The sequence below is a fragment of the Rattus norvegicus genome, chromosome 13, assembly GCF_021556685.1.
Source record: "Rattus norvegicus strain SHRSP/BbbUtx chromosome 13, alternate assembly SHRSP_T2T, whole genome shotgun sequence".
NCBI lineage: Eukaryota > Metazoa > Chordata > Mammalia > Rodentia > Muridae > Rattus > Rattus norvegicus.
This window is the reverse complement of record NC_141546.1, coordinates 85426453-85438986: the sequence shown is the minus strand read 5'-3', so window position 1 is coordinate 85438986 and position 12534 is coordinate 85426453. Positions and strand designations below refer to the sequence as shown.

At 46.4% G+C, this 12534-nt stretch overlaps 1 protein-coding gene and 1 long non-coding RNA gene across 2 annotated transcripts in view; one reads left to right on the top strand and one right to left on the bottom strand.

Annotated features, from left to right (window-relative positions):
* Positions 1–5243: 5243 nt before the first annotated feature.
* LOC102550090 (uncharacterized) lies at positions 5244–9005 on the bottom strand. The gene is made up of 2 exons (XR_015636142.1): positions 7917–9005; positions 5244–6349 (listed from the first exon to the last, which is right to left on the bottom strand). It is a non-coding gene; the product is annotated as an uncharacterized LOC102550090 (long non-coding RNA).
* A 141-nt stretch (positions 9006–9146) lies between these two features.
* Positions 9147–12534, top strand: part of Nos1ap (nitric oxide synthase 1 adaptor protein) — a 273199-nt gene continuing 269811 nt past the window's right edge. The window contains 1 exon segment of the mRNA NM_138922.3: positions 9147–9686. Within this exon segment, the coding sequence (NP_620277.2) occupies positions 9582–9686 (105 nt within the window). The 5' untranslated portion in view covers positions 9147–9581.

Here is a 12534-nt window from a genome sequence, read left to right as displayed (position 1 = left end):
AGTATGCTATTTTTTCTTCCCCAAAGGGAAATGACTTAATATCCTTTTAAATGAAGGGTTTTTATACTTATATAACTTTATAACAGTATATACACTATTATGAATGTAGTGTCTTCCCACACACATCCGTGGACCAGAAAGACCTGACACAAGTACTGTGTATTAAAGGGTATGTCCCCTGGGTTCTGTGGTGCACATCTGTGTGATCCCAGAGACTCAAATAGTATGAACGCATGCCCGGTATTCTTGAAGTCCAGAAGAAGGTGTCAGATCCCCTGGAACTGGAATTACAGGAGTTGTGAGTTTTTTAGCTACCTTGCTGTGTACTCCTGTTCGGTTGTGTTCCTCCAGCCACCCGCCCAGCAGCTCCTTGGATCTGTGAATGAAAGTTACATACACATTAGCTTATTTTTAATATACCATCTAGCTCAATGGTTGGGCAGTTCTAATCCTCTACCTGCTACACCATGCCCAATCGGGGAAGTGGCAAGTGGCCAGTTACCTGAATTCTTACATGGCTCATTGGTTCTCTCTTCTGCAGCTCTAAATCTGGTCTCCCACCCTATCATAGCAATCCACCCTGAATCCTAGCCTGCTCAACTCTAAGGGTCCAGCCCTGTCTCCCTTCGTCCAGCCATTGGTCACTGGCATCTTTATTGATCAATCAAAAAATCAATTGGGGACAAGGACCTTTAGCATTTGAACACACAGATTCCTGATTGAATCAAGGCATTAGAGCCAATCTCCAACAGCTGTGTGGTTCCCAGCAAGAACACTGCTAACTGTTGAGCCGTCTCTCCAGCCCCAATCACTGAATATCTTTATTGTCATCCTCTAAGATGGGCCAAGGTAGATTGCTAGCTCTAGATTTGCCACAAACACTATCAGGTAAAAATGGTACTATGAACACAGTGCTACATTTCTCTATTACCACTCAGAAGCAAGAGCAGGGGGGTGGGTGCTTGTACAGAGGCTCAAGGTAACCAGAGCAATCTATCGAGTTCCTGTTTCAACAGGAATGGAGCTATGAATGGTAATTCGAGCATTTAGACTCTAAGCATTACCCAATGGTAACAAGAATATGTTGTCAATGTTTGATATTTTACTTATTTAATTTTCGTTCTATCCATTCATGTGTGTACCAGTTACTTTTCTGCTGCTACGATAAAATACCATGACCAATTCACAGCACAGTTGATTTAGGTCTATGGTACCAGTGAGATAAGACTCCATTATTGCAGAGGCAGTAAGCTGTAGGAGCAAGACACTGAGAGAACACATCCTTAACCACAAACATGAAGCAGAAAGAGTGAGCTGGAAGCGGGGCAGGGCTGTGAAGTCTTAAAGTTTAGTCCAGGGACAACATGTTCCAGCAAGCCTCCATCTTCTAAAGATTTTATAACAACCCCCCCACCCCCCACCCCAAACAGCAACACTACAAGTGTCAAATATGTGACCACCTGGGGACCACTTCTCATTCAAACTACCACACAGGGTCTCACTCTACAGGCCAGGAGAGACTAGAACTTATGACAATCCTCCTGCCTTAACAGTGGTGAGATTACAGGCTTACACCACCATACCTAGCTGTGGATTAGAACATTTTAAGCTTTTGCTATGCTTGATAAATTCTACAATTGTGTGTGTGTGTGTGTGTGTGTGTGTGTGTGTGTGTGTGTGTGTGTGTGTGTATGCGTGCGCAGTATGAAAACCAAGCTAGAATTTGCAGAGCTTCTCATGGCTGTTTTCTCTGGGTTTGATCATCACCACAGTTGTGGTGACCTTCAGGGGCTGTGGCAACCCTCATGGGAACAGAATAGAGCTGGTCAGCCGAGAAAGGAGGGTGTTGATATTTCTTCTTGAAGAAGGGGAGAGAGAGCCACAAGACCTCCCTAGGAGCCTCTCTTGATGTTATACCTAACACTGTCTACTGCTCCAGGACATGAAACTTAGAAACCCTAAAGTGTCTAAGGTGGAGAAGACAGACTGAGGTGGGTTCCAATAAACTGAACCCGAAGGATCTTTCTTTTATCTGTGAGGTTCTCCAGATAAAATTTTCGATGAATAAACACGGATTTTACATCTCCCCAGGATAGCCTTGAGACAATGAAACCCCACCGGTGTGACTGGTGTGTGTTGTAACATAGGATCATTGGTTTTGTGGCTTTCAGTTCTTTTTTTTTTTTTCCGGAGCTGGGGACCGAACCCAGGGCCTTGCGCTTCCTAGGCAAGCGCTCTACCACTGAGCTAAATCCCCAGCCCCGTGGCTTTCAGTTCTTATCACCTCTTCCATTGCAGGACATGCTGCTATTCGGGTGACTCCAGTCCACATTCCTTGGCCTTTGTCACTCCTATTTTGCTCAGAGTAAGCTAAGTTCTGATTTTAGGATGCTGTCTGAATATTCCAACGGTGGCTGCCCCACACCGGGGAGGATGAGCATTAGTTGTTGTTCAGTCTATAAGACTTGATCCCAGTCTGACACTGGAGGTCTAGAGAGTGGCTGGTCTTGAGCTTGCGTTGGAATCCTGAAGCTAGTTCTGATATTGACGAAAGGATGCTGCAGCAACAGGGTAGATGAGTTTGCCAGCAAGAGTGAAAGCAAAGCCTGGAGGTGGTGGCCCACATCTTTTTCCGATCCCAGGACACTGAGGCAGGCAGATCTCTGAGTTCAAGGCCAGCCTGGTCTACAGAGCGAGTTCCAGGACAGCTAGCGCTACACAGAGAAACCCTGTCTCAAAGAAACCTGTTTCAACAAAACAAAAATGAGCAAGGAGCAAGCAGACAAGGAGGAAAGGCTTCCCTCTTCTATACTTTATCCGGGCTGCCATGGGAAGGTGCAGCCTAGGTTTCAAGTGGGTCTTGCTTCAAGTCATCTGATAAGAAGATCCCTCCTATTTTTGTAGTCCTGGGGATTGAACCTAGGCTAAGTCCTCTGGAGGGCTGAGCTGAGTCCCTGCACAGTCAAGTTGGCAGCCAAGATTAGCCATCACAGTATGTCTGCACAGTATTTAGCAAGCTAGCCCATTTTTTCATTTCTGTTGGCTATGCTCAGGCAAGGATTCCAGGGACTTACTGCTTTTCCTACCAATACAAAGGATTTCCTCCTCTTGGACTCAATTTTCTCATCTGTTATATGGCAATATGAACAGAAGGTAACTCACGTACGTGGTCAAGTAAGACTTCGTTAGCAGGTCAAAGCAAAGCCTGTCTCTTTGTTTTTGTAGTACCAGGGATTGAACCTAGACTATATTCCCACAAAGTAGAAATCTCGAGCAAATTTGTTTTTTTTTTTTTTTGAATTCTGAATGGTTATAAAATAAAAAATTACTTTTGCTGTAAAATCTCAACTCGTTTATCATTGTGTGGTGAAAAGATTTTACTGAGCTGCTAAGCAGGTATTCTACGACTGAACTATAATCCCAGCTTCTTTTAATTAAGTATTCTTTGTTTTAACTTTTTTTCAGTCAGGGTCTTACTTAATATGTAGCCTTGGTTGGCCTTGCAGATCAGGCTGGCCTTGAACTCATGGAGAGTCACCAGCCTCTGCCTCTTGAATACTGGGATTAAAGTTGAACATCGCCACCCCCAGCCTGATTTTCATTTTTTAAAAATTTTATTTTTATGTGTAGTGGTACTTTGACTGCACTCACGAAGTAGAATCCTAAGGGTTCTCTGGAAATTCAGTTGTGTTAGATGGTGTTTTGCTGGGGCACGCACGTGAAGGAGTGCTTTCTGAAGTGGACACAGGTGAAAGACTAAGGCAGACTCATGAAGGAACGTTTCACTGAAGCAGACGCAGGAGAGAGGATGTTCTGCTAAAGCAAGCACGTGAGAGAACAGAAAAGAACACGTGATGAAAGATTCTTTGCTAATGACACATATATTGGCCTGCCTTATATTTCATAGTTGAGCTGCATTTGTCAGGACTCCAGCAGAGAAATGCACTGAAAAAACTTCTGGTGGTGTGCTGCAGTTTCTTGCCCCTTCTTCGGACTTTACAGGTACATGTCTGAGAATCACTTTTATGACTGAAGCCCACGAAGGCCAGAAAAAGGGATCAGATCCCTGGAACTGGAGTTAAGGGGGTTGTAAGCCATGTGGTTATTGGTAATGGAACCCAGGTTCTTTGGAAGATCAGCAAGTGCTCTTAACTACTGAACTATCGCCACCATTTTGATTTATTTTTATTTATTTATTTATTTATTTATTTATTTATTTATTTATTTATTTTTGGTTCTTTTTTTCGGAGCTGGGGACCGAACCCAGGGCCTTGCGCTTCCTAGGTAAGTGCTCTACCACTGAGCTAAATCCCCAGCTCGATTTATTTATTTTTTGACCCAGGGTTTTGCAACATAGCCCAGGCTGGCCTTAACTTTTTGACCCTCGTGCCTCAGCTTCCTAGCCTCATGTGTGCTAAAATTACTGACATTTGTTACCACAGACTCTACAATTAAATTTTAAACCAAGTTAGGGGTCTGGTGCAATGACTCAAAGGTTCAAAGCACTGGCTGCTCTTCCACAGGACTCAGGGTTGGTTCCCAGCACCCAGATGGCAGTCTACAACTATCTGTCACCCCAGCTCCAAGGCTATAAGAGTAAGTACGGGGCATATACGTACATGCAGGCAAAACATGCAAAACACATAAAATAAACATGAATAAATCTTAAAAAATAATGAACAAAGTTAACCTAGCAAGCATTTTTATGAATAAGCAATTTCAATTTAAATGGAATATAATTCAGATTAAGTTTATTATGCAATGATTAAGATACAGAAGGCTTGTCTGTGGGTATAGCTCAGAGGTACAGCCCTGGCCTAATGAGTGCCCAGCCTTAGATTCAGTTTCCTCACAATGAAAATACATTTTTTTCTTCATGTAAATACATAGATAATAGTGACACGAGTTTCATGCTGTCACACACACTTTCAACCCCATCATTTGGTGAGGCTTGAGGCAGGGAAATCATGAGTTCCAAGCTAGTCTGGGTTGCACAGCAAGAACTTGCTTCAAAAACTAGAAGAGGGCCCTGGTGGCACAGGTCTGAGTTGAAGCAAATTGGAGATTGAAGCAGAGGCATCAAATACTCAAGTCCCGCCTGGGCTACAGAGTGAGAGAGAGGCTATCTGGGAATAGAAACGCTAAAAACTAAAACAGCTCTCCCTCCTACCCCCCAAAAAATAGAATGAGAGAAACCACACTTTTTTTTCTTTTGCTTTTTTCTTAAATGGATTTGGAAAATCTGAGGTAATATTTAGTTTTATTTAAAGGTGTTAACAAAAGGATTGGTATCGCTTTAAAAATATTAAAGAAGGAAATCACCACCACGGATGTCCATTGTTTTCCGAAAGAAGGCTGTTTGCACGCCTGTCTGCTGCTGACGTGATAGAAGGCAGGGGCCAAACCAGCCCAGGCTCCCCTTTTTGGAACATTCCATCTCACCGACACAGAATGAATGCAGGCTGGCAACAATCTGCGCTGAAACAAGTCAGCAACCTCTAGTTTCCCGTGTGTCTTATTTGTAAATAAAAGCACGGCAAGGTCAGTCTCTACCCTTCAGAACAGGGTTGACCCGGATGTGATTGTCGCCTCTCCTTTGTATGTATGACTTTGGCGAGTTGTGTAAACCTCTCTGTACTCCTGGCTTTCTTCATGCAATCCGCTACATTAGGGCTGATGTATATATCATATGAGGCATTGCTAAAACGCTGAGATGGGTGGGAGACACACCAGAGAACTATGGATATTAGCTGCTATTCTTATCCAGCCCCATAAATATTGGCGTCTCCTATGGAGTATTCTCTCTATTAGACCCTGATGACTGATCTTTGAGACCTCTTACCTTCTTGTGCCATATCTTAGTTATGAAGTTCTGATGAATTCATCAGTCCAGTGAGGTTAAAGTTAATCTAGAAGAAAAGGCCTCTTAGAGTCTGGAAACACCATCAATTTGGGATAGAATATGAGGTGTAAATAAAATAGTTATTTAACATCTTGCCTTTAAGTTGTTGAGTTACCGTGCCGAGTTTTACAAAGCCCATTTCTGATGCATATTAAAACCACCGTGACATTCAAAGAGTCAAATACGCCTGATTAGAGCTTTGGGTCTTGTATTTATAAAAAGGTTACTGGTGCATTTCCTCTGTGCAGATTATTTTTGGCTCTTACTAATATTTGTAAAGATAATAAAGTCTGTGCAGAATGATGTATGTGATTAACCTGTCCTACTCATTGGGCTGCCTTTTTTTTTTTTTTTTTTTTAAATTTAGGGAGATATCCCAGAAAGATGTTATCTCTTCACAGGAATTCAGGCAGACAGGGAGCAGCTAAGGGCAGCTGTACTCTCACCCTAGAAGACAAGATAAGAAAGAGCGTCAGGTCAGGGCAATAAAATTCGCTTGCATAAACTTATCACCGAGATGACACAGAACCATTTCTTTGGGGTGTTTCACGGAGATGTCAAAGGTAGCTTATGCAACAATGAATGGTCTAAGAATGGTTTGGGTGGATGTGTTCACAGCTTTAAAGACCAGGCTATTCTGGTTTTGGCTTGGTAATGTAGATCTGTAATCCCTGCCACTGAAGAGGATGAGGCAGGGGGATTGCAGCTTCAAAACAAGCTTGAGCAATCTAGTGAGACTGTTTTCAGACAAGAAGTAAGAGGGGGCTCAATGGTAGGTTTAATCCCCAGGGCTGGGAGAATAAACCCAAACGTAAACTAAGACAGAACGGAACAAGACAGATTACTCGTTACTTTTCTTGTTGCTGTGATCCATTCCTGACAAAGCGGGACTTACGGAGGAAGGGATTTATTTTGCTTCACCATCTCAGCCTAGTCTGTCGTGGTGGGGAACACATGTGGCCACTGCTCACATTGCGTTCACAGTCGGGAAGCAGAGAGCGATGAAGGCTGGTGCTCAGCTCGTTCCCCCTTGCTATTTGGTTCTGGACCCCAGCCTGTGGAAAGGTGCCATCCACCTTTAGGGTACATCTTCCCATCTTAGTCACCCAGCATAGAGCCTCCCTCACAGACATGCTCAGAGGGTGACCGCCTCCTAGGAGAGTCTAGATCTTGTTCTGTTGACAATGTAGGGGTCAGTATTAGAGCAGGGCATCCCAAGACCAAGTTCTTAGCACAGGAGATTCATTTGCTCCAGAGGGACAAAGGGCAGGAGAAAAGAGACAAAGACAGGGGAGAGAGGATGAGGGAGAAGGCAAAAGGGGAGGGAAGGGGAAAAGGGAGGAGTACTTGTTTTTGGGAAAAAAGAACTGCCTCTGGATGGAGAGGAGACAGACGTGTCATATAGGCAAATGTGGTTTATTAAGATAAAAGGGGAAATGCCTTGTCAGTTTGAGGTGTTTAATTTTGATTGGATATGGTCCTTAGGTGAGTCAAAGGGGGCTTTTGATTGCTGGACTTCAGTACTTTGATAGCTGGACCTTGGTAGTCAGCTTCAAGAAGAAGAAATGGCCAAACAAGGGGATAGACGTTGGTGGATAGCTTTAGGGATGTGATCCGACAGCTTTTAGCAAGGCTGAGGGAATGAAGAGGGGCAAAGCCGGCCAGAGCCATGTTTGCTGTGCATGGGCGCACAGAGTCCCTTCTAACAATATCAGCAACCACAACAGATTTGTACAACAGAAGTTGATCATTTTGTCTTGGGGAATCTCAGCTTTGACGCAGACTGGGCTAGCTACTACTGGGGAGTCTGAGCTCTATAAAGTGGTAGATTACAGCTACTATGTATCTGAATGTTGTGTGACAACCCTTTCCTGGGGAGACACAGCAAACATTCATCCCAGATAGGAAACTCACTGCAGACCAAAGTACAGGATACCACCGAAGTTCCACTTGGTTGAACCCAATGAGTTTTTACTGGGGTTACTTACAGGAAAATGGGTGAGAGGTTACTTACAGGACCAGAAATGACTCAAAGACAGCTGCATCATCAAGGTCCAGCGCAGCACGGGTGACAGCTCACAAAAGCTGGGGACCTGGAGTACACTGCAGGCAGCTCAACAGGTTGGAGAGTGTCCTTTCCAAGTGACTCTGATCTACACCTCTTCCTGACAGCTTGGTTGGTTTCTGCTGCTTCTAGGTCTGGTCCGAATCTTTGCAGTTTATTTCCTCCGAGAGTCTGCTTTGCAGCTCAGCTTCAAGTTACCTGAGATGCTCTGCTTTTATTGTTTACTCTGGCAGGGAGGGGCCTCTTGGATCTGGCCAGTTTCAGGGACTTCCTGAAGCTAGTTTGAGTTGTTTACCTTCCTGCTTAAAGACCTTTCCTGCTGGATGCTCGACAGACTGTTTCAGTCTCAAAGGAAACTGTTACACAACACTATCTATGAAGTTTAGAAACACTGGTCTCGAAATCCTCCTTTGGCGCCTTCCTTTGCCCATCTGTAAAAGGCCTCACAGAATTTTGAAAACTTTCTCTCTCTCTCCCTCCCTCCCCTCCCCCTCTCTCCTTTCTTTCTTCCTCTCTCTCTCTCTCTCTCTCTCTCTCTCTCTCTCTCTCTCTCTCATCACTAGCCAGTTTAAAAAAAAGTTTAATTAAGGATGTAAGAACATTTTGCAATTTCTTGCCCCTAGTGCAGCCTACTCCAGTTCTCCAAGGCTGACGACTTTTAAATATTTAAATTCTTCCCAAAGAAACCCTGCTGAGTCCCCAAATGCAAGCTACACACCCAAAGGGACAAAAAAGCACAGAGGACAGTCCTCTTACTTGGCTTTAGCCTTGGTTCTAAGGAGAAGTGGAGATCTCCGAATTAATGCGGCCCAGACCCAGGGTATCTGGGACAGATCTACGGTCTTCTTGGGAAAACAAAACCCAATAAACAGCGCTCCTCTCCGGCTCCTCAAACAAAACAAAACAAACACACACATGCAAGGCGATGCCGTTTCGCTGCTACTGGCTGAGCAGACTGCGCCTGGATCGCCACGGTCCTGCGGCTGGGCCAGGGCGAAGTTCCCCGGTCCCGGCTTGGCGCTGCGGGGACTTTCACCTGCTGGGCGCGCGCGGGGCGCGGGGCGCGGGGCGGACCCGGCGGCGGCGGGCGGGGCTCTGGCGCGCGGGAGGAGTCGGCCGGGGCCCGCCCCGCAGGAGGAGCCGCGGGCTGGCAGCCGATCCGGCGTCTCCGTGACAGGCACCCTGCTCCGCCGCCACCGCCGCCGCCGCTGCTGCCTTTCTTCCTTGTCCCGGGTCGTGCGCGCCGAGCTCGGGATCCGGCTCCCAGTCTAGCCCCGCTTCGGGCCGTGCGCCCTTTGCTCGGCGTCCGGCTCCGGGGCTCCGCGCCACCCGCTCCCGCCTGCCCGGCCGCCTGGCCGCCTCCCCGTAGTCAGAGCGCGGCCACCGAGCTGCTCGCGCCAGCCGCATCCGCGCCGCCCCTGCCGATCGGCCCTCCGGAGGCACCGCTCCGGGTCCCCCCCCGCCACTGCCTGGCACCCAGGCTGCCCACCTCGCGACCCGGGTCCTCGCTGCCGCCTCGCCGGGCCCCACTGTTCTCTCCACGGGGTCTCGCCAGCTCTTTCTCGTCGCCGCCACCGCCGCCCCCTTGGAGCAGCGGGTCCGCCGCGGGTCACCATGCCCAGCAAAACCAAGTACAACCTTGTGGACGATGGGCACGACTTACGGATCCCTTTGCACAACGAGGACGCCTTCCAGCACGGCATCTCTTTTGAGGCCAAGGTGAGGGGCAACCGGGAGGGCAGGACCCCGAGGGGGCAGGTCTGGGTGAATGGGATGCCAGCGATCCTGGACTCAGAGCAGGTGGGTTAGGCCTGTCTCAGCTCTTGCCCAGAGCAGCTAAAAAAGAGCACCTGCAAAGTTTGAGGTGTACTGCTTCATCCCCTTCTACCTGCAGACACCCCATCCTTGGCCCGCCAAGGCTGGATTGAGTTACTTCCCGGAGAAGACTGAGTAGCGCAGCCTGGACATCTGGCTCTTTGGAAAGCTTTAAGGAAGCACTGGTGTTATTTACCTGCTGGTCTCCCAAGAGAGGTGCTTTCAGGAGAATGCCTGTTTCCTGACCGGTTTAAAAAATTACATATATAATAAATATATAATATATTATATATATTCATTCCAAGTAGTTGGGTGTAGGTGTTAAAGTTACTTCCCAAATGTCTGCTTTTGCACGACTCTTTAGCATGTGCCAGTCATTGGGGTAGTGGTGGAGTGAAATCTCTTTTCTAGTTTTGTGGTGGTGCGCTGTTAAATCTCAGCAGTTGCTGATGAAGAATTTAGCCGAGACGACTGGAATTTGCAGGGCCAAGGCCAAAGCCACCCTTGGGGGAGGGGCGGAGTGGAAACCTTCGCGCTGGACCAGTGGTTGTGTGTGTAAGACAGGCAACCCGGTGACCGTGAGGCACCTCTCTGTGTAAGGAATTCTGGCTTCTGAGACTGCAGTGGAGTTTCCCCAGAATGGTGCTTTTCAGTGGAAAAGGCTTCTACTAGTGATTGGTGCCCTGTCCTACCTATAACTTCATGAGAGAAAGACGTACTTACTCAGCATGCCCAGTGTGCTTGCTACTAAGTGAAATTTAAGGGAGCTCTGTATAGATTGGGTTTGGATGGTTTTGAGGACGAGACTTTTGACAAGAAGGCTCCAGTCTCTTTTCTTCAGTGACCTGCAGGTTAGCATATTGTGCAAGGACTGCTATCCGGTGTCAATTTCCTTCAATTTGCGAAACATCATTGGAGTCTCAGTCTGATGCCCAGAGGTCATTGTCTTTATACTTAGCTCCCCTCTTCTCACGCAGCTGTGTGAATTGGTGAATCATGCTCCCCCCAAACCCCAAGTTTTCTCAGTCATATTTTTTAGAACTAGAGTTGTTACCCCTTCACCCTACTGATGTCAAATTCTACCTTGGAGTGCAGAACTGGATTGCTGAGTACAGTTGGGACTAGAGGGGAGCTGTCAGCCAAGATCCTATCTCACTTCTCTTTCTCAGAATAGAGCTGCTTGGCCTAAGATAGGGATGTTTGCGTACATGTGTGTCTGGGCCTATGGATTTGGTAAGCAGTTTTTAAAAAGTATAACTTTTTATTATGATTAAGATTTAATTTTCTTGGATACACATACACTAAGAAATTGTCATTCTCTTGCTTTGTTCATCAGTGTTCTATTAAAAAATATTTTTTATTATTTTAAATCCTGTGTCTGTGTGTGTGGTTATGTGCATGTGAACGGAGGGCCCCTGGAGTCCAGAGGCGTTGGATCTCCCTGGAGACGGATAACAGACGCTTCTGAGCTAATTGATGTAGGTTTTGGGAACTGAACTCAGATCCTCTGTAATGGTAGTGTGTGTGTTCTTAAGCACTCACTGAGCCGTCTCTCCATCCTGATCAGAGGTTTTTTTGTTTTTGTTTTTGTTTTATTTTCTTCTTCAAGAACTAGGGGGAAAAGACTAGTAAGGTTTAAAATTCTTTATTTTTTATTTATTTATTTATTTTTATCTTTTATTCTTTTCTCTCAGGCCCCTGGGTTTGGTTGCAGCTAGGTGTCAAAAATCTAATGTCTATACATACAAATTGCAAGAAAAGCCCAATTTTTGGTATAATCTGCAGTGGGAATGCTGAGGCAGGGGGATTGCCATGAGTTGGTAGCTTGCCTTGGCCACATAGTCCTACCAGAGAAAACCAATCGCCCAGCCAACCAAATAATAATTTTAGACAAAATAGTCCAATCCCTCTATGCCCAATTGTAGCTTGATATATTTATGGGGAGTGTGTAGCTTTAAGGACTATTCAGGTGACCTAACGAAGCTGTTTGTAGTCCTTAAGAAATACTGAGCCTGAGGCTTGGCTCCAACTTGCTAGATCCCACTTTTTTTATTCCCCTTAGTACTAAACATGTAGTTTCTTTTCTGAGCAAATGTCTGGGGGCTGCACGGTGTAGTTTCTATAGTAACTCTCTGGATTCACAGGCAGTAAGTGGTCAATAAGAGGAGGAGCCATGGCCGGTCTAAGTTATGTTCCCAACACAGATCTGAAACATGGGGGTGGGGGGTGAGGGGAGTGGGGTGCAGGCGCTCAGCATGGACAAGTGTGAACCAGACAAGGAAAGACGAGAGTAGGTGGAGCTTCTATAGGCCCAGGCTGACTTTATGGACTGGGTTCTGACCTCTGCCGGACTCTGGCATATTCAAATACCATGTCAGCCAAGACCTTCTGATGGAAACAGAAGACCATCTCTTTGTGTGACTCCCCTCCTCCCCCCAACTCCTGACCCCAGGCATGCCAGTAAGTGCCACCAGTGAGTGCCATCTGTAGCTAGCTTCTGCCTCTATTGAGCAGTGTCTGTCCCTAGGAATGTGCCGTCTGGGGATTTCAGGGTTAAAGCCACAAGGCACTTGCTCCTTGTTTTGGAAAAGCACAGACTGTAAAATGCAAATGCATTGTTGCCTTGTTAGGTACCTTGGAAAAGGAGCCCAAGACTTCCTTTTCCAAGGGTTGGCAGCTTTTCAGAAGCAACACTGGATAGAGCGGTTCTCTGGATGTAGGCCCCTGGGTGTTTTTCAGAGTTCCACAGAGA